The following is a 22469-nucleotide window of genomic DNA, read 5'->3' as shown; positions in this document are numbered from 1 at the left end:
TACATGCCCACAGCTAGCACATTTACCTGCAGTGTTCACTGATCCTGACCCAGTCATGTGGGTGCATAACAAGAAACTTGCCTCTGAAGGGGAGAGGTTCATGCTTCATCAGTGATTAAAGAGGGAAGGAAATGGCAGAGAGACGTGCTGAGAGATTAGGTTTTATGGAAATATAAATTATTAAATGATAAATTGATTGGTAACTGTTTCAGTAAGTTATGAGGATTGTCTGATTACTAACAGCAAGATTTAGGAGGTCAGTTTTAGTTTTCTGATGACTTGATGTGGTTTTCATTACCTTAGGAATATGCAAGACTTTCCTGGGCTAAAAAAAACCTGGCATTTCCATGGGACTTTTTTTAGCTTTTAATCAAGTCAATTCCCTTTAAATGAAGCTTTTTTAAATGAAATTTAAATATGCCACTTATTTATATGGTATATTCCACTTTATATGGTATATGCCACTTTCTTAATATGGTATATTCCTGTGCGTTCTTTTTGCTGGATGTGTCATTCCTTATCTCTTGGTTCAACTTGAGCTGTAGAGGAGGCATGTCCAATTGAACAAACACGATTGTGGCACTCAACCAAGTTACCCAGTGACTTCTAAAATGGGTTTTTATTGTAATTCACATGAATCCAAAATGGTTGTGCATTAGCTAGTTAGCATGGCTCAGACTTGGTGGGTGGACTTAGGTTCAACTTCTCCTGCAAACTGTACTGAACACATTCCAGAATTAGCTCCAGATCTGTAATTTTTCCTTAATGTTTATTCAGCTATTAGCATAAATATTTAGGATCTGCCTTTGTATGTTCAATTTACTTTCTTGACCACCTGCATCAAATGAACCAACTATGAATGTATGTGATGCATGCTGCAGGACCTCAATATAGATTAGATCTATTCATAGAATGGTTGTTCTGTATCCAAGACTCAAATTATCAGGACTTTACTTCTTTTCTGCCAAATGTAATCACAGAATCATTCCATTTGGAAGGGGCCTTTGGAGATCCATACTCAGAGCTGTGTCATTTCAAGGCCATGACCAGTTGGGTTTTAAATGTCTCTAAGGAGATGGAGACTCAATGTATTCTCTGGGCCAGTGTTTGAGTGCTGTTATTGTAAGAAAGTTTCCTTATTTTATGTTAAAGCAACATTTCTTGTATTCTATTTTCTGTCCATTGCCTCTTGTTCTGTCACTGGACACCAGTGAGAAATCAGTTTCTGTTCGCTTTATTTTTTCCCATCAAGTGTTTAGACACACAGATAAGATCTTCCCAAGCCTTCTCCTCTCTAGGCTACAGTACTAGATCTCTCAGCCCCTCCTCCTTGTATGAAAGGTGCTCTAGTCCCTTGATTAATTTAGTTGTGATACACTGGCCTTTCTCCAGTGTTGTCTATGTCTGTCTTGTATGGGGAGCCCAGAACTGAGCCCAGCACTCCATATGCATGAGTAGAGAAGGATCCCCTCCCTTGCCCTGCTGGCTGTGCTTTTCCTAATGCGGCCCAGGAGGCTGTTTGCCTTCTGTGCTGCAAATGCATATTGGTGCCTCATGATCAGCTTGGTGTTCACCAGAACCCCAATGTCCTTCACTTCAGAGTTGCTTTCCATGTGATCAGCCCCCAGCCTGTAGTGATGATTAGCATTAGACCTCTGCAGCTGGAGGATTGGCATTTCCCTGTGTTGGATTTGCTGAGGTACGTGTTGGCCTGTTGCTCTACCCTGACCAGGGTCCCTCTGAATGAGAGTACACCCATCTGGTGTTCTCCTCCCAGCTGAGCATCCTCTGCAAACTTGCTGAGGGTGGACTCTGTTCTGTTATCTAGGTCATTATGAAGATGTTAAGCAATGCATTCCCCCATGCCAGTCCCTGGAGTACAGAGATACTTATTGACCTTCAACTGGACTTTTTACCACTAATCACCTTTGGGTGCAGCAGTTCAGTCAGATTTCAGTCCATCTCTGCTCTAACTTTGACAAAGTAGGGAAGTAGGAGCAGTGAGGCTGTAGTAAGAGAAGGCTGCTATAAGAACAATGCTGTCAGAAGCTTTGTTAAAGCCACAATAAACAGTGTGTCCACAGCTCTCCTCATCCACTGAAGGAGTCATCTCACCATAAAAGGCTGTGAGGCTGCCCAAGCATATTTCTTCTTCATAAATCCATGCTGACTGTTCCCAGTCATCTTCATCCAACCTACATGCATAAATGGTTTGCAGGACAATTTGCTCCGTCACCTTTGCAGGGATCAGGGCGAGGCTGACCAGCTTTGTAGGTCCCTGAATTACCCTTCTTTACCCCCTTTAAAATGGAAGGGATATTTGCCCTTTTCTAGACATTAGGAATATCCCCAATCACCACAACCTTTCAAAAATTGCCAAGAGAGGCCATACAATATCATTAGCCAGCTCCCTTAACACCCGTCAGCCAGGGCCCAGCAGCCTGGCAATATCCCATTTCAGTGTTCCCAAAAGTCAGCTGAGGGAAAGTCTTGTCCTGTTACTTTTGCCCAACTTCCTGCACATGCTGTGGGCCAGTCTTGAGCTTGGCATGAGCAAGCTTTCACCCTTGAAAAATCCACCATCTCTCCTGTGCCCTCTTCTCTGCATGGGATTCTCCTCAGTAGGCCAAAATCTGCTCTCCAGAATTCTGATCGTGTAATCTACTTTTTGCCTTGCTCTTTCTTCACAGGATCTGTCTCTCATGGTCAGGGCAGCAGAGGCTGCCCCTGACTTTCCCATCTCAGTCTCCTTCTCCCTTGTTTCTAAGCATGAGGCCCAGCCGGTGCCCTTGTTAGGTACTCAGCCACCCTTGTTAAGAACTTACTGCAAAAGCACTCCAGAAACTTCCTGGATTACTGATGCCTTGCTGGTCAGAATAAAAGCATCTTTGCCAACTGGCTGGTTGGTCCAGTGCATCCCACCTTTTTCTAGAAATCAGTCCTTGATAAGGAAAGCCAGTCCCATGTATATAAAAGATGAGTCTCACATGCTGATGCCAGTTGTGCAACCAGTTGTTTGCCCATAGCATCTGCCTTTTCCCCTTCAAGAAAATAGGTACCAGTAACTAAGCACTTCAAATACTGGAAAGATTTCAGCTTTTACATGCAGGAGAGATGGGAGTTCACTTGCAGTTCAATCTTCTTCAGATTTCTGTATGCAAATGTCCAGGTCCTGTTATGTGTAGCTATAAATTGTCATGGTTTTGTCTTCACTCTTCCAAGCTGTGGCCAATGAGTTCAGTCTGGAATTGCTAAAGGGAAATGGGCCTGTGCCCTAAGCAAGACTGTAGATAGTATTTTGAGAGATGTTCTTGGAAGCTTTCTCACAAATTATCACAGGAATGGTTAAACTGCGATCTGTATTCTTACTCCCATATTGTTGTAATGCACATACTTGATGATAACATTTACTATTAGAATTACCCTAGATAAGAGCTACTAATTTTCATTTAAAGGATGTATTTGATGGGGAGGGAAAGTTTTGTGGAGAGGGTTGAGGTGCCTGATGTCCAATAACTCAAGTAGGATGAGACAGCTCTCCTCTTCTGGAAGGATCAAGCACTGTGCTACCCTGTGTCTTCATTCCATGACTAATTAAGGATGTATTTTCACAAAACATCTGGTGAGTGACACAGAGTGGTTTACCTCTATCCCACTGCCAGGGATGCTTTCCTATCTGCATCTCATCTAGTGACTGGATGGCTGCAAAATGAGTTGATTCACCTTCCTAATTCAGAGAGCAGGGGGAATCAGAAAGGATTATTTTTCCATTAGACATGTTAACATAACCTGATGTTTTTGTCATTGGGAGAACAACTTGATCCAACACAAAGGAGGAAGGATGTGTCTGATTATGTGACTGTATGTTCATATTTGTGGAACTGGTTGCATCTATTGAAGTGATGGATTCATGAATTCCTTTTGAGCAGCACAGAAAAAGGCTTGGGTCAGAACAACTTACTCTGGCAAGCCAGAGCCCGCATGTATGCCAGTCGTCTGGTGACTACTCCTGTTACAGACAAGCTGTTTTAGCAACTGTAGATTCAGAAAAACCCAACAGTCATTTTTTCTGCCTTTTGGTAACATTTGTAAAGCTTTCCTTAAACTTTCATATGACACTGCTTGTCATTTGTGCATTAAACTGTAAATGAGTCATCAAATGCATCTTGTGTATATCAAGTTTAAAGCTACAATATGGTCTAAATAATATGAATTGGTTGAAGTTTTAAAAACAAAGAAAACACTCTCTTTCAACTGAATAGGAGAAAGGAGGCTTTTGCAAGCTATGACTTGAAGAATTGCTATTTAGCTTCCTATAGGATACTTCAAGTCTGGTCTTGTTTTGTCATTCTGCCTTTCGTGGTGTTAATTTTTTTTCAGAAGAGGAAAGATGACCACAGTTTAAGCCTTAAACATCAAGGGTTTTCGTTAGAATGCTCTTATAGATGAGACTGATTTTTATGTGTATGTAAACTTAAAATCAGAGCTGAGCACCAAATTAGATAATCCCCTAGAGCTATTGTGGACCTTGATAGTTTTCACTGGGTGTCCTGGGTGCCTTCAGACTTTCTTTGCTGACTGTGAAAAGAATGTTTCAAATATATATAAAAATTTATGCTGAAAACTTACTGGCAGAAAATAAGTTTGCTTTGCCTACAGAGAGTGCAACATGAAGATAACACTGATGTAAAATTATTTTATTACTTTACTTGCTTTATTATTAGTTTTAGAAAACAACTTTCAGAAGTTTATGGGCAAAGAAATCAAAGTATTTTGATCGTGTTGCTTTGATTTGCAGATTGAAATCAATTGATCTTGTTTTGGTCAATTAGATTCCTCTGAAAACTTTACCCTTGGGATTCTGAGGCCACGGAGGTGATGCATTTCAGCTTCCCTTTCTGGAAAACCTTGGCCTGTGTACTTAAGTGGTCCTTGATTGTGCATCATTGCACAAGGGAAAACACAGCATGAGATAAACAGTGTACTAATTTTTGTTTGGAAGAGGAAGATGCTGATTTGGGGAGTTGATTTTTAGTTAAATACAGTCCCAGTTTTAAGACAGATATTTAACAATTTTCTTCTAGCTTTCATGCCCAGCCATCCCACCAGCTGTGGATGTTGTAGGTGCTTGGTGGCACCAGAAACATACACCCAGGCCTGACAGTCATGGGTGGAACCGCCAGTGCCATTCAGGAGTGGCATTCAGCTGGAGAAAATGTCACTGGGGTGTCTAACCAGTGTTAGACATCCCTGTTCAGACAACTGAGCCTTGGTCCTGGGTGTTAACCCTGGGGCAGGTCATTTGGCTGTAGTAAAAGGTTCACTGATATCCTGCTGACACAGAAGGTTCTCCACAACTGCATCCTTTGTGTCAGGATGGTGGTTCAGTTGTCTTGTCTATGCCACATGGAGTTTTCATGTGACAGTTTAATTGCTCATTTATTTTAACAAACTAACAGTGTAGCTGCATTATCTTCTCCTCAGATTGTGTTGCTGAGTTTGGTAGATGTGGTTGTATCTTGGTACCTTGATTCAGACATTCATCTTTCTCTACTACTATCTATCTACTTTTTTTAGTTTATTTTGAGAAGTCACTATAAGGAATAGATAAAAATATTTTTCCAGCAAGTAACAATCACATGGACAGGAGCTTGTCACTGGCAGCTTTGAGTGTAGCTTCTCTTTGCCTGTTTTGACCTCAAGTGCTGAGTGTGTGGCTCGTGCTCCAACAGAGACCCATGTGCAGTTCTGGCTGGAGACAGCACCTGCTGTGCTTGGAGAGTGCTCCAGCATTGGAAGCCCTACAGGCAAAAGGTATCTTGAAATATGTGACAGCTTCCAAGGCTTTTTTCTTTGAAACACCTCAAAGCATTGAAGTCATTTGGGCTAATGGAAAAAAAACAAATGGCACCTGTTCTATCTGCTTCATGTCAGCACCAAAATATGCATATATAGAAGGAGCGAATGCAGGACTGATAGAAGGCTCAGGTTAATGAGAAATGGTTTGGGACAAATGATTCATGTGATTAGGGAATTAGTAGAGCTTAAAAAAAGTAATTAAAAAGGGATGAGGCTAGTTACAAAACCAGGCTGCCGGGGTTATGAGTCGCTGATATGATACTGGATGGAAATTCTTCTCTGTCTGTGCTATGGACTGAACACTCTTCCTCCCGTGATACGATAGAATAAGATAGTTTGGTGACTCTGTAATAACTTGTAATGGGCAGGTATGCGTTTTAGTTTTGTTCTTGCTTTACATGGTAGGTGTGTGGATATGTCCAGATTTCAGTTGTATAAAGACCTGTATGCAGCAGACATTATTGTAGACCTCGCCTCTTGTCATCAATGTGCATAATTTCTGTAGCTTTCAGAATCTGAGTGTTGGTTTGGATGTTGTATTGGAGGACACTAGAAGTCTTGCAAGTATTCTAAATAGTCTTTTAAGCATGTATACCCCAAGTCTTTCCAAGACAGTCAGTAGGAAATCTGATTTGGGGTCTAGGAAGGTAACAGAAAAAATTAAAAGTGTTCTGATCAGAAGTTTTACACTTTTTACTAACTCTCCTGGCTTAAAAAATGCGTGATTGATTTTTTGCTCAGGTGACATGCTACTTTATTTTCTTCCATTTAAAAATAAAATTACAGCTATCAACAGACCAAATATAAACATGATGGTGAAAAGAATCACTCATACATGATATGAAAAAGAAATAGGTACTTCTAAAGGAATATACTTTGTATTGCAACTGAGAGTGGTAGATGAAAAATAGTCATCAAAGAGAACCAAAGTACTATAAACCAGTATCTCACCCAGGGCTACAGCTGTCAGCCTGACTGATCTGAGCTTTCTCATATTCCTAATGATTGGAAGGAGATTTTTTAAAGGAAGTTTCTTGACAAAGAAGTATAAACATTTCTCATCTTTTTCACAACTAAGAAGAAGGAAAAGAAGTCAGAAGCAGCCGCATTATTTCAGTCTTTTCACCATATGACATATCCTAAAGCTGATGAAGCACAAAGATCACAAAATGAAGTGCATCAAATCTGCCTAACAACAAAACAAAAGAACAAATTTTAATTGCACATCTCTTTCACAGACTTTCTCACTAATTATTTCAATTCCTTGGAATTTGTATCCGCTCAGATCGAGCTTAGGCACGTGTCTGAAAAGGAGCAGAAAAAACAGTGAAGATTTATACAAGTTATAAATTCACTTGCTCAGCAGTGCAGAATAGCTGATAGGCATTGTAGTGCATTCCCCACTTCTGTTTCATACATCTTAAGTGTATATAAAATTTATATTCTGGATGAAAGAATTTTAATAGTCTGTACTATGCAATAGAAAACTAAGGAGCTGAACTGCCTGGTCCTCCCTTTGCCTTTAAAAGCATGGACTGAACTACAACCTGATGGAAAACAGTAGGCAAGAACGTTGGGTTTTTTTCCAAGAGTCCAGGATTTTTTTCCTGAAATTATTTCTCAGATTTGCAGAAAGAAACAGCACTGCTAAAATGTAGTCTAACGCACCAATTTTCCATTGTCAGGAGTGAAAAGTGCGTTTATCCACTTGAAACCATGTAGATTGTTTAGAGTAATCACAGTACAGTGATTCCAGTGGAATTTAATAGCTGGAACCAGATCTTCCTGACTGTTTTAAAATGGATTACAATATGTTTATGACTGCACCTAGCCTGCTGATAGCATGAGCAGTAACCTCTTGTCTCAGGCTTTGCAAAGGAGGCCTTATGGCTGCCACCTGGGCATTGAGTGTGCACCAAGTGTCCCAATCTGGTGTTGTCAAGGGAAGATGGAATTAGACCATGGGTGAAATACTACTGGCCATTTTTGCTATGTATTTTGTGCATGTGCACTTTAAGTGTGTCACATCTGTGTGTGGTTTGGTTTCCTACTCCTGGTAAGTTCTGAAATACACAGAGATACCACTCTTGCATCCAAACAAGCATGACAATAGTTGTATAGTATAAAACAATGCCTAGGAAAAAATACTGGTCTGTGTTCTATTATTACAGTGTTGTTATGATGTAATACAATATTGTGTGATGTGATCATAGAAAACAGGGAATGTGTTACTGCAGAGGCCTATAACTATAGCTGAATAGGATATTGAGGTACATAGATATATTGTTCCTGACAATGTTCCTAGTGTAGCCCTAAAGGCACAGAGGATGGGCTTAAACTATCCTTTGAGTGCCCCATGGCAGCTAAAATCTACAAGCTTGGATCATTGTGCCTGGCAACAATTGCAATATCAGAGTATATGTTTATGTTTGCAGGTACTGTCTCCAGTTTCATTACAAGAGGAAGTAGGATACTTCCTCACTTAAATCCAGTTAATGGTAGTGGGCTCTTCTTTTCCTTTTTCCCTTTTTTTTTTCTCCTTTTGTTTGGGATCTGTGACGTTCAACCCAGCCATTGCTGAGAATGACGCTTTGTAAGAAGTGTTAGCCATGACTCATTCTCTCTTGACTCAGGGGCAAGTGTACGCCGCCTCCTTCACAGGCTTCTGGAATCAGAACATTTTTGCAAACGTGTTCTCACTTTTTCTTTGGCATTTTGTCTATTGCACAATTACTCAAGTTCTCACAATGTCAAGAAAGACACAACAGTGCTATGTTTTAGAAAGGTGGAAAAAGTAAGTACTTACTTTCCTACTGAGGGGGAAAAAGTTTTAAAATAACTCTCTGGTGTTTTGTTTACCCAAAGACATGCAAGGAGAAAGGGACTTCTAAAATTCCTGTGGCTATCTGCCATGATATTGTCCCCTTCACTAATCACAGACAAAGAATTGTCTTTTACCCTTCTGGAAAGCAGATTGTGGCATACCTGCTATTCATGACAAGTCAGCCAAGTGAAAGGTGATGGCTTCTTTCCATGCCCCCGTGTTTCTTGTGCTACACAGAGCTGCAGGGTTGGGAGGGATGTCACAAAAGTTGTTTGTCTCCTATGCATGGAGAACACAGACAGGCCTCAGAGGAGCTGTCTACCTTGTTCTGCAAAGTGTCCCATGAGGAGATCCCAAAATCCATGGCCACACTGTCCCACAGATCAGGGAGAAGAAAGCTTTTACTAACATAGTGCTTAACTGTTCCTAGCTTTAGTTAAGGACTTTTCTGTCCTTATCCAGTGGAACTGTAGTGGGTTGGCTGTGGCTTGCCTCCCAGCAGAATGGGAGAGAAAACAGGAGGAGCAGAAGCAAGAAAACCCATAGCTCAAAATAATGACTGAGAAATCACTCATCATGTAATTTTTTATGTCAGGCAGACTCAGCTTGGGGAATTCAATTTAATTTATAGCCAGTTAATACAAATATTTAATTCCAAATCAGGTATTGGGAAACAAAAAAGATAAACATTAAAATATTTAGGGGAAAGACTGTCTCCCCTTTTCCAGGCTTGCTTCACTCCAAGCATGTGTCCTCCTCACCACAGCATCAGTCTTAGACCTTGTCACAGCTGCAGGTGGCAGTCAGTCCTTTCAGAGCAGCTGTGAGCAGTGGAGGGGACTGGGGTCAGAATGTCACGGTTTTTCTCTGCTGCTCCTTCCTTCTTGCACTTTTCCTGTTCTCTAGTGTGCAGGTCCCTCTGGGGGTGCACCTGCTCCTCAAGAAGCAGCTCGTCATCCTCATGCCATGGTGTTCCCTCATTCCCATCTCCTGCGCTGTGGAGTTGGGTGTGCCCATCATGGGGCAATCCCAGATTTTTCTCACAGCAACCACCCTGCAGCTCCCTGCTCCCAGAACCTTTCTGTGGACACCCATTGGTTGATTGCTGTCCTCCATTTCAGTTACTTCCTATACATGGAAGATTGGTTTGTTCTTCCACAAGCTGGGTTTTTTTCCAGATTAGCTAAATGTTCTTCCTTCAGCCTTTCCCCATAGGTCTCCTTTTACTTTCTTTTTAATCCTTTCCATTTCACCTATGTCTTTTATAATGTCATGCCTGAGACTGGATGTAGAAGTAGGGCAAGGACTTGCCTGCCTTTGGAAAATGACATCATTGCGTCTCTTGCCTTACCGCAGACAGTTATTGCACAACAGACACATTTTGTTATGCTTTTGTCTGATCACAATTAATTGTCTCTGCACAGCGTTTTAAATACACCTTAATTTCTCCTTCTGAGTACATACTAAGCACATTCTTAGTTTTGCCAATGTTGATTTTGGACAGTGTCTCCAGTTTGCCTAATTTGTCCTGTTGAGTGCCTGCCATCCCCTTGGGCTTGGAGGCCTTCTCCTCTCTCATTCCCTGTTCACACAGGACCTTGTGGAGCTCCTGCAGCAGCTGCCTTTGCTGTCCCTTCCCCTGCTGCTGTGCACACCTATGTTCATCATTTCCTAAGCACAGTGCACTCTCATGTTGGTATGTTGGACCTCCTGCTTTCCCTCACCAGGTCTTTCAGCTGCCTGTTACACCCCATACTCTTGGTTGGGCTATGAGGATTTTTAAAAACCCCTACTTTTATTTTTCTTTGCTTGTCAAATCTGTATACAGGTAATAAATATGTTTGGAAGATTTAGCAGCCCTCTCCCACACCATTTTGGAAATGATGGCTGTGTTTGGGCAAGGCTCAGACAGACTCTCAGCTGCCTTTAGAAACCACGGAGCAAGTGAAGAGCATGGCTATGACGTCTTCATTTTACTGAGCTCCATTTATGGTCATAGAAAAAGTAATCTAATAAAGAATTTCAATGTGTGTGTTTCAGCCATGGGAACAAAGAAGTATTTTCTTGTCGAGGAATCAAATTGGCAGTAGATTGGTTTTTGGAAAGAGGCCACAAGGATGTTACTGTGTTTGTGCCGGCATGGAGGAAAGAACAGTCGAGACCAGATGCTCTTATAACAGGTAAGCTCCATCTTTGCTTGTTTGTTCAGTGCTTTGCCTGGCAGGAGTGCTACTGCTCAAATGAACACACCTTCAGCAATGAAAGGCTGTAACAGAAAGCATATTTGGTGCAGTAATTTCATTGTGATATAGAGACAGGAAAATGACAAAGCAATGCCCTCACCAAGTCCTCCTTGTCTGTTCTGATCATCTGCTTAAGTTTCCATACCATTGCTACTTACTTCTTGAAGAATGTAATTGCCTTTTTTAGTATCTGCTATGTCCGTGCAGCATTAGTAGCAAAGAGGTTTGAAGTTAGTAATTTGCTTGGTATTATTTTTTGTGGTGAGCAGATTCTGCCAGGCTGGCCTGTCACTGCCCACGCTTTGGGTTATGGGAATTATCCAGACAGAAAGGGAATAGTTCCTCTCTTTGTCATTACTATTAGCAAATAGACAACTTTTTAAAATTTTAATTTTGAATGTGTTTATCTAGAAAAAAAATCTTATGTAGAGGTATTTATTCCTTCATCAAATTAACAGGTTCTTTGTGAAGGCTGGAGAGATATCCTCCAACTGCCCTGAAGTTGAAATAGAAAGGAATTGCGGGTTAAAAAACCCCTAGAAGTTAGAGAGGAGGAGGGGTTTGTTTATTTTAGCAGTAGGGGGCAACACAGCTACCTTTAAAGGAGGGGAAGCTTTGGAGACTAATAGTCGTAGCTTCTAAAAGCATACAGAAGCATGTTTTGACTGCCATGTGCATTTTCAAATATCTGGAAAGATCCTCTCAACACTTCATTCCATTTGCTTGATTGCTACTAGAATATAGCATGTTAACACAAGGAAACATCTGGAAAGCTGCTGTTACCCTGTCAGCACTGGCAGTGTGGAGCCTTCCTCTTGAAGCCATTCTCTTTTGCTGTACTGGTGTTTGGGGTGTGAGAAGAGCATTGGCTAAGAAATAAAAATTTGACCACTTCTAATTGTGACATCTGCTTGAAGTGTGTGTAGGGGTAAATGCCCCAAAAGGTGTTTCAAGAAAGCAGCAAGGCTGGAATTGACCTAGAAATCAGTTTTCTGTGTGTCATCATGGACCTTGAAAATGGGAGGAAGATCAGAGCAGGTTATTGTATCTTCTGTAAAAATATTGCATATTCTGTTTTCCTCTAAGGATGCAGGAAGCGTGTGTGCTACCAGGCTTGTAAAATACCTGGTGCTGACACACTGTTTCCAGAGATACACACCTAAAATACACAGCCAGCTGGAGTTTTGAAAAAGCTCTAGATGAGTAATATGGGGATGGTTCTAGACTGTCAGCATTCTAGACTGTCAGTCCAGAAGCCTCTTGGACTGAACAACAGCCTCATCTTTCTTACCAGTGCCCACCAGTAATCACATGGCAGAATTTTTCTATTCTTTGTTAGCTGGGAAAAAAACAATCACCTTCCATCTCACTCTCACTCATTGTGGGGGGTTGACTACAAAAAGGTTGTATTTCATTTAAAATCTTGTGCTTTTTCTACTAAGCAAATAAATGCTTGTATCAGATATTTGCTTATATGTAATATTAATGCTGTATTTCTCCCTGTTGGAATTTTTTTTCCCAGACGGAACATGTTCCCTGTCAAGTTTCTTATGCTACAAAACACTTGAGTTGAGATCTTAACCATTGCTAATAGCCATGACTCATATTCACTATGCAAGCATCTTCTGCTGTTTCAGATGTTGCCTAGTTTATTTGTATATTTTTGTTTCCTAGTTTGTCTGCTCCAAGGAGAGTGATAGGTAGGAGAATCAACATAAGGGGTAGGTGCCCCAGTACGGGGTACAACTTCCTTCGTAGCCTGAGGACCGTCTTTCAAAGCTCCTTGGGAACTTCAGGTTCTACACAGAAAAAAGGGAAAATGAAATACTTTTAGGATATGTGAGTGACAGATTGTGTAGAACAAGAAGGAAGTACACAAAATGCTAAATATGCTTATTTAGAAGGATTGAAGAGAAATCTGTCTGGCTTTGATAAGTACTTAAATATACACGTGTAAACCATCCAAGGAAAGATACAATCTAAACTATTACTGGTGTTAACAAAAAAACCAAACTAAAACAAACCGCCACCATTTTTGCTGTTGGTTACAAAATTACATCAGATGCCTTTCTGGGGAATGCTGTTAATATTTGTGGAGAACCTGAGTGCTTGTACAGAATGTGGGTTTTCTAGTCCTTGTGGGTACCCCCTTCTGCTGATGGGCAGAGACTTTCATGAGACTGTCCCATTAATATGAGCTACTGGAATTCTTTCAAAAGATGTTTCTTGCTGGGTTCTACCAAGGATTTCAATTATGGGAAAACCATAGCTGTACTTGGGTATAGTCTTTGTATTCAGTGGTGTTTAAAATGACCCCTTTAGCCTGAGGAGTTTTGCACAAGCATTTTGATAAAATGGCTCTTCTTTTGAGCTGCAGGAACATGAACAAGGTCCCCTGTGTTAGTCTTAGAGAAATGGTGTGGAGCAGGAGGCTTTGATTTTCAGGGTTTCTTGAAAGTATTGGCAGCTGACTTCTGACTGTAAGTTCAGATATCATATGTGGGCTATAACATATAAGACATTTTAAGTCCTAAATGCTTGGGTTTTCTTCCTCGTGTCTAATATCTTTAGAGGCTAAACAAACTTTTTTCTTTCTTGTTTGGCTTTTGATTTTTATTCCGTGTAGATCAAGAAATCTTACGTAAATTGGAGAAGGAGAAGATTCTCGTGTTCACTCCGTCCCGGCGCGTGCAGGGGAGAAGGGTGGTGTGCTACGATGACCGATTCATAGTGAAGTTGGCCTTCGAGTCAGATGGCATCATTGTCTCCAATGATAACTACAGGGATCTAGCTAATGAAAAGCCAGAATGGAAGAAGTTCATAGATGAACGCTTGTTGATGTATTCTTTTGTTAATGACAAGTAAGTCATTCTGTCTTTACATGTGCCACTGAAATAATTGAGGAAAGGACAGTTTGATGATTTGTACAAATTTTTTTTATCTTACACCCAAATCATTAGGTATATGTAGGAAAACAGGAAAAATAGTCAATCATAAATTTGGTCTTCTGATTAGAAGTACTTGAAACTGGTTTTGTAGCAACATTTTTATGTCTTTTTTTGCTGTTTTTTCCTCTTTGGTGTATGCCAATGTATATTTGATGTATGCTATGATGTAATATTCCAGCTCTGTCGATATACTCAACCAACATTTCTGAGTGCCTGTGGTTAGACTCCTAAGTCCTAGAGTCATAGAAGAACCCAAATTGGAATGAACTTCAGGGGGTCTGTAGTTCAGTTGTCTGATTAGATCCATCTATAGTAACTGTACCCCAGCCTACAGATCAAGCGCAGTTACTGCTGGTGGCTTTGTGTAGTGGGAGGGACTCAGTGCTCCCCTAAGCAGGCGCTTGTGTTGAGGTGCCTGAATGCTGATGCAAGAATCCTAGGCTGTCAGCACAGTTTTGCAAAGCTAGTAGTGGCGTTTTAAGAAATGGTGGTCTGTATTGCAGCCCTTACTTTTGAATTTGGGATGGGTTATTTGCAGCCCTGCTTTGCCACAAAACATCAGCTTAGCTGGACCAAAGGTGTCCTTAGCAGTCTGGAGGTGTCCACACAGTCTGTTCCTGTGACCCACCTCTAAGGCAGTACCTGCAGCAGAAAGGTGGCTTTCCAAAACTGCTCTTGAGGTTTCTGGATTTAAAAACTACAGGATGGCAGGTTATGGTGTAGCACAGTTATGAGATTCTGGGTCATTGCATGACAAGTATGAAAAGGCTTGTTTGCTTCCATGGTACTTTATTCTTTCTTTGTAGATTTATGCCTCCTGATGATCCTCTTGGCCGCCATGGTCCAAGTCTGGACAATTTTCTTAGGAAGAAGCCTATTGTGCCAGAACATAAGAAGCAACCATGTCCATATGGTAATTTGATTTAACCCATCAATTTTTATGTATTGGGACTGGGGACCAAGATCCTGCTTTATTTTAACACTGCCAAAACTGTTTAAAACACTTTAACATTGGTTTTAACATTGTTGTCTTAGCCTGAGATGGGTTGAAATGCTGAGCTGATGGTGGAAACTGAAGTGATTTTTTCACATGCTACTTAATAAACATTTCTGTCTACTAGTTGAACTAAAGGAGCAACTTAATTAATCATTCATTAGAATAAATCCAAATCAGTACCTAAATTCTGCAGGTTCCAGAAGCCCTTTTCTAGTGTCATGAAATACGGAGGTTTTCTTCCAGAGAATTAATTGAGTTATCTGAAGTTTAGCTGCTGAGCATTCCTACAGGCATCTTGACTGAGCTGAAACCTGCTGGCCTTATGGCTGTGGGACTTCCCAATTAAATTTTCTCCCTGTATTTTGTCTTGGCTCAACACAGCAGGTACAGCCTCCCTGGCAGTGCCACATCCAGCTCAAAACGTGATTGGTAGTGTTGGTCTGCATTCCCAGAGCACTAGCTGCAGGGCACTGCCACTGCCTCTTTTTTTCCCCACAAAACAGGAGAGGAGCCCATAGAGCACACCCTGTGTTGCACAAAACCAATCTTGTTTGCAAGATCTTTCAAATCAACAGTAAAACTTCAAAGAGGGGCATTTCTGTTATTTGATGGCTAACAGATTTTGTTTGAAGATTTTAAAATATGATTATGTTTGTATTAATAGGGAAGAAATGTACCTATGGACACAAATGCAAATACTATCATCCAGAAAGAGGAAATCAGCCTCAGCGATCCGTAGCTGATGAACTCCGTGCCATGTCTAGAAGCACAGCTGCCAAAACTACAAGTGAAGGAGGACTGGTAAAAAGCAATAGCGTTCCCTGTAGCACTAAAAACGAGGGCACTTCAGAGCTGAAGCGCGCTGCTCCAAAGAGGCAATCAGATCCTAGTATAAGGACTCAAGTCTATCAGGACTTGGAGGAAAAGCTTCCCACCAAAAACAAATTGGAAACCAGGTCTGTACCTTCTTTAGTTAGCATACCAAGTTCCTCTGCTGGAAAACCCCAAAGTACTGCACCTTTAACTAACGGCCTTCCATCCGGAGTTCACTTCCCACCTCAGGATCAAAGACCACAGGGACAGTATCCTACAGTGATGATGGCAACCAAAAATCATGGAACACCAATGCCTTATGACCAGTATCCAAAATGTGAGTCTCCGGTGGATGTAGGGTATTACTCTATGCTGAGTGCATATTCAAATCTCAGCATTTCGGGACCGCGTAGTCCCGAGAGGCGCTTCTCCCTGGACACAGATTATCGGATTAGCTCTGTAGCTTCCGACTGCAGCAGCGAGGGGAGCGTCAGCTGTGGCAGCAGTGATTCCTATGTGGGTTACAGCGACCGCTCCTACATGAGTTCTCCTGACCCACAGCTGGAGGAGAACTTGAAGTGCCAGCACATGCACGCCCATGGCCGCCTTAACACTCAGCCCTTCCTGCAGAGCTACCATGAGCCCCTGGCTCGAGTGCAGAGCTACAGCCACGAAGAACCAAAGCACCACCACAAATCTCCCATTCCGTACATGGCTGTGCATCTGCAGCACCCAGCAGTCGGTGCTCGTTCCAGCTGTCCCAACGAGTACTCTGCGCCTCAGAGCTCGTCTCATTCGAAGGCACTGCACCTGGGGAGAGCCCTGGTGTCCACGAGGATAGACAGCGTCTCAGACTCGCGCTTGTACGAAAACTCCCCCTTAAGACACAGGAAGCCTTACTCTGGCCAGGAAGGGCTGGGAGGCTGGGATAGGCAGAGTTACGGCATGGATGCCTACGGCTACCGCCAGACGTACTCCTTGCCCAGCAACCCCACGCAGCCATGCTATGAGCAGTTCGCCTTCCAGAGCCTTCCCGAGCAGCAGGAGCAGCCCTGGCGCGTCCCTTACTGTGGAATCCCCCCGCAAGACCCCCCAAGGCTCCAAGACACCCGGGAGAAGGTTTACATTAACCTCTGCAACATCTTTCCCCCCGATCTTGTGAGGATGGTGATGAAGAAGAACCCTCACGTGACGGATGCTCAGCAGCTCGCTGCTGCCATCTTAGTGGAGAAGTCTCAGCTAGGTTATTGAGAGATGATGCATCTTTGTGGTGTCTCGTAGTTTTCAGCTCAGCTCTAAGGCTGAGGGAGGTTTGCTACAATAGCATTTGGGATCTCCTTCTCAGCAAGGAGGTTATATAGTAATCCGTTTATGTGAAATACTGTATCATGGAGTCTGTATGTATAGCCCCATGCATTGGAAGTACCAGATACGTTTTGTGTTCTAGTTTGAAAATTTTTAAATGGCTATTTTCACATCTGGAGGATGTTCCAGTTTAAATTAATATATATATATATAGATATTAAAAAAAATCTGTGGTCTCTGGTTATAATCTTTGGTGCATCAGGGGTTTATATGCAGCACTTTCTTATCATTGTTACATTTTGTTGGGATTTTTAGTTTCGTTTTTTAACTTGCTGGATGCTTATCCTTGGGCTGTCAGATATTAACCTGCAGAATGAGGATTTTGCTACTTCTGGCAGGGAATTTTCAAGCCAATTTTCAAGCCAAGTTTCTAAACTTTTTAAACTGCCACGAGTATGTCTGATGTATGTTTGTTTGTTTTTGTGAGCTTTTTTGTGCTGTAATCACCTGGTTGTAGAAAACAAAGATTTCCTACAGCACTGACTTCATTTTTTGTAACAAATAACCAAGTTACCAGTTAACAGTGAAATGGGTAACAATATATTGGTAATTTATAGTATGGCACTTTTTGTTGCTTTCTTTGTTTTGCCTAAATAGTTACATGTTTTTGTTGATGCAGTCAATTAGTAAGATCAGATGCAAACAGAGGAGGAAAAGATTTTTTTTTTTACTTATTTATGGATATGTTAAAAGCCTTATTGCCTGATTTTCAGAGGTACTGAGAATTTGCAGCCCCCTTGGGAGCTAAGAGAAACTGCAAATGTTCAGAACCCCCCCAAGCTAGGCTGCCCTGTTTCAGTTCCCGTGTGTTGTTACCCAGCTCTGTGTATCTCTGGTCAGTAGATGGGGACCTGAAATCGTAGGGCCCTGTTTAGTTGTTTTATATGTTTTTCTTTTGTATTGCTGCACAACTGTACTGGATAAAATATGCTTTTCATAAAGTATTTACCTGTTTTTAAATGAATTTAATTATCTCAATGCAAGTTTTGTATTTAAGATACTGTTTGATTTTTCTTGCTATTTATCAAGGCTGGCCTGAAAAGGTTTTGTGTGTTCAGGATATGCAACATTTATTATCTGCACTATGGTAATGATATTGTAGCTCAAAATAATAACTTAAACTTTTTTTTTTTTTTTTTTTGGTTGGGGAGGGGAGGGTTGTGGGGAGAGAAGATACCATATGTGTTCCTGGAGTTAGTTTTTTGCTTTTTGCATTGTGTAGGCCTGATTCTTGCCACAAATAGTGTAGTTTTAGAAACAGACAAGCCAAGTCTGTTTTAGCATTAGTAAGGGATATTTCTGGTTTAAAGTCATGGGTTTTACTAGCACCTCTTAAGCTTTTATATATATATGTATGAAAAATAGAAATAGTTTTTGCAATTGATGTCAGATGTACTTCCATGACATGATCAGTTGCTGACAGTTTTAGGTTTCCATCCATTGCAATGATGTTCAGTGTTAAAAAAATGTCACTCGTTTACACTGTTACAGCTGATAATTTTGGTACACTTGCTGGAGTTTTAAGTAAGGCCCTGAAGAACCAGAAAGTACCTTTTACTGTTGATACAAATTGTATCTTTTTAACTGAGAACTATTTCGATTTGTAGATTAGAAACACAAATGTAAAATTATAACTAGTTTTTTGGGCAACATTTTATCCCTTATTTAAAAATTAGAGATTTCAGACATAGAATAGATTTAGGCAAGTAAAAGTAGGTATTTGTTTTAGGTGTCTGTCTCAATTTCACATACTAAAACGAGAAAATAGACTATTGGCATCTTCTTCTTTCTAAAATCTTTGTAGTGGGAACTCACTAAAATAAAGGTAAAATGCTGCCTGAAAATGATGTCCAAGCACCTTTGAATACGAAGACATTTTCACTACTTGTGTGACACCGTGTGTTGCAGCAAGTAGGGTTTGGGTATACAGTAAATGCTTCTAAAGAGCATTGTGCTATAGACATATCCAATAATCTGAACCATGTTCAGCAAACCAATTCAGGACCTGGTGCTCCTGCAGCTTCCACTGCCGCAGTGCTGCAGGTTCTGCCATTGCCTGTCCCCATGGCATGGCCAGAGGGGCTCTACACCATCTGTCCTGCGTTGTCTGTTCAGGGAGAAGACCTCTTCACCTGTGGCAACAGTTTTTCCCTGGATTTGGTTGGTTGCCATCCGTAGAGCATGTTTTAATGTAGAGATTGATGCACCGCTGACGCTGAGGTTTGGACTGGGAAATGGGTCTCATCTTAGTTGTATGCTAAGATTTGGTTAAACTGAATTACACTGAAGTACTACACCATAGTGTAGATGCAGCTGTTTTAATAATGCAGTTATTGTGTTTGTGGTTTTAATGGGTTTCTACGTTTATTTTCTATGTAGGTATTTACTTCTGCCAAAAGTTCAATTCCTTTAAGCATGAACTGAAACGTGCATATGTAATAGAAGTGTTTTGTGGTTTTTCCTGTGGCGTGGGCACCAGGCTGCTCCTGCCATGCACATGTCACAGTCTGGCCTAGGGCAGGGGCTCAGCAGGCTTAGCCACTGGGATATCCATGTGAGGAGCTGCCCAGGCCTGAGTTACCAGTGTCCATTGCCTCTGCACACAGCCAGGGCAGTACTGAATCCTCAAAGGGTGGTGATCCCTAGGGAATTCTTGTGATAGGTTCTGTGCTTTGCACCCAAGCACTGAAAATGCTTTAAAAATACAAGAGCAGGAGTAATATGGTGGATTTTAATGTTGTGCAATGATGTGCTAGTTCGCCTTAGACTTGTTTATGTTGGGTAAAGGAAATTTACTGTGGACAAAATGTTTGCCTTGATACTTCCTTTTGTTTTGCTGTGGTAACAGATGGAGAAAATTTGTGTGAATATCTCCATAATGAGATCAATCTGTATATTTAACAACTTCTAAAGAATACACCAGTAACAAACATGGATGCAGTGATACTGGTCAAATACTACCTTTGTCTATGTAAGTGATGCAAATAACTGAGCTGTAACCCCCCATGATCCTTAAATAGCAGAGGTAATTCAGTGATGCTGTCTTGGCCCCAGCTGAGTGCCAGAGATGCAATGAAGGATTTAGTACCTTCAAGTTAGAGCTGTCCCTCAGCCAAGAAGAGGGCAAAACTTCCCTTGGTCTTCAATACTTGAGAGTTGTTTTGATACTTAGCAGAAACTCTGTATTTTTAGATAAAATCCCAAGCTGTTACAACTGCATCAGTAATAGTATATAGATATACAGTATTTTTAATGCACATACACTAGGCATCTCCTCACAACTGTTTTCAATACAACAACATGTTGCAAATATTTAAGAGTTTTTAAGTATGTCCTGTAGATAACTAACTTTGAGCTAAATATACCCAGGCTATGACAGTATTAATCACTTTGTTGTTTTTTATTTTTTCAAATATGTGTAATATATATATATATATATATTTGTATATATACACATATATTTGGCAAGTGGGTTTAAGATACTGCTGATGGTCTGAGGTAAGATCATACCTTCCCAGGTGCCCCATTTTCTTCAGTATGTCTGAATTGTAGCTTGGTCCTGCATTGCACAGTAGCTCTGGGGAGAGCCAAAAGCCTGATGTGTTCGTGTGACACCCGGAAAGAGAAGGCACGTGGGGCTGGGGAAGCCCTCAAAGGAGACTCCTGCAGCCTCGGCGGGTGCGGATGTAGCTGAGATGTTGATGAACTTCTGCTGTGAAAGTTGTAGCTCATGGGGAACACCTTCCCAAAAATATCCAAGCTGCCAGTGTAAACCAGAGTACCTCACTTGGAAGGGGACCCTGGGGGCGTTTCCCCCAGCTGGGAGAGCACCTGGAGGACTAAATGCCTTGGGGGAGAGATACTGCAGCGTCTTGCCACAGTAAGAGACTACCAAAACATTTACCAGCTTTATCAGTTGATGGTTTGACCAAGGTATTTTCAATGTGTAAAGCTTGAAAAATGAGACACAATGCTTTCCTGCTCTCTGGAGCATTTAGAAAAATACCCAACTGACTTTTCATTGCTACTGAAAATTTAAAATACTGAAATACTGTGCAATTAAAAAGACCGTTAAAAAAAATCCTTAGAAATTATTTATTTTTATTTACAGTTTGACTTGCTAATTTATTCCTTGCATTATAAGGCCATGGTGGAATGCTGTTTGTTTGAAGTTTTTTTATCATAGGAACTAAAACTGCTGAGAAGAAAAACCAATAGATTTAAATTTAAAATTCTATGGCCTTGTTTTGTTTTCTGTAAAAGGGCTGAGGTTTTATAAATGTCAAATCACATGTTTTATATACTTTGTAAATTTTAGAGAGGCATAGTTTAAGAATTTTGTTCAAATTAAATATGTTTGGGCACATTGTTTAGGCTAATCATGTAACTGAACCTAGAATCGCTTATATTAAATGGTTTTTCCAACTAACCGTTTGCTCGGTAACATGAGAGATGTTCAAATTTCATCTTCAGATGTTCTAGAATACATTTCTCAAGGCTTCATCAGAAGCTGCTGACTTAGGCACTCAATCACCTGGGAAATGCACATTTGCATGGGAAGCATCCTGCAGAGTGCTGGGTTTTCCTTGCCCTGCAGTACAGGGAAATGTGCTGGTGCACTTCAAGTCTCTCACAGATGTTTATAGAGGCACCACCAAATACCATGTGTGGTTCATAGTTATCAGTGTGTTTGAAATAATTTTCCACCTTCCTTTTTCAGGTCTTAAAGGGTTGTCATAACTTGTGCTTGGAGTGTTCATCGCTCTGTCTACCCTTTAAGCTAAATGATTGCAATAGTTCTCGTTCCCTCACACACTCAGTAGCTGTGGGAGGGCCCAGTCTCCCAAACACCAACACCTACACCCGACTTCAGCAGAAGCAGAGGTGTGGGCTGGTTCAGTGGTGTGAGAGAACCTGAGTCAGACTGGCGTGTGTGTAAGTGCAGCTGGGCTGGGACCTTGAGGAGCACAGCTGAGAGCCACCTCTTCCCAAGTACAGGGGAGTCTCACTGGTGCTCACAGGTCATTCGGCCAGGATTGCCCTTTGCAGTCTTTGGGAACACCTACAAACCAAATTTACTTAGATGTTTAAGCACATCCATCCTCTCTTTTTCAAAGTATAACAATCTGCTCTTTGCCTTATAAAACAAAACCTCTCTGCTTTTTTTTTGTAGAACAACCCATTTTCTTTTGGTCTCAAATAAATTAACCATGTGAGATTGGCTGGTTCATGGCTTTTTATTTATCTAAATGACATTCTTAATAAAACTGAAATTTAAGCACTGCTTTCCCAGCATACAGTAGAGTATCCTGTGAGGAAGCAATGCAGATACAGCAGCAATAATTGTATTTTGTAGCTCTTTTCCCAGTCGTTATCTCTGTATTTGTGTTGAGTAGGTGAGATTTTAATATTGTCCTGAA

General features: G+C 41.1%; 1 protein-coding gene across 4 annotated transcripts in view; it reads left to right on the top strand.

The window, feature by feature from the left end:
- The window catches only part of ZC3H12C (zinc finger CCCH-type containing 12C), a 39664-nt gene extending 21519 nt beyond the window's left edge, over positions 1-18145 (top strand). For all 4 annotated transcript variants that reach the window (XM_030953647.1, XM_030953638.1, XM_030953622.1 and 1 more), the window contains 4 exons: positions 10724-10863; positions 13553-13787; positions 14681-14787; positions 15536-18145. In XM_030953647.1, coding sequence (XP_030809507.1) covers positions 10724-10863; positions 13553-13787; positions 14681-14787; positions 15536-16935 — 1882 coding nt within the window. In that variant the 3' untranslated portion in view covers positions 16936-18145. The remainder of the gene's footprint in view (positions 1-10723; positions 10864-13552; positions 13788-14680; positions 14788-15535) is intronic.
- The last annotated feature ends 4324 nt before the right edge of the window (positions 18146-22469 follow it).

The sequence above is a fragment of the Camarhynchus parvulus genome, chromosome 1 (assembly GCF_901933205.1).
Source record: "Camarhynchus parvulus chromosome 1, STF_HiC, whole genome shotgun sequence".
NCBI classification, from domain to species: Eukaryota; Metazoa; Chordata; class Aves; order Passeriformes; family Thraupidae; genus Camarhynchus; species Camarhynchus parvulus.
Note: the sequence above shows the minus strand (reverse complement) of the source record. Positions and strands in the feature narration are given on the sequence as shown.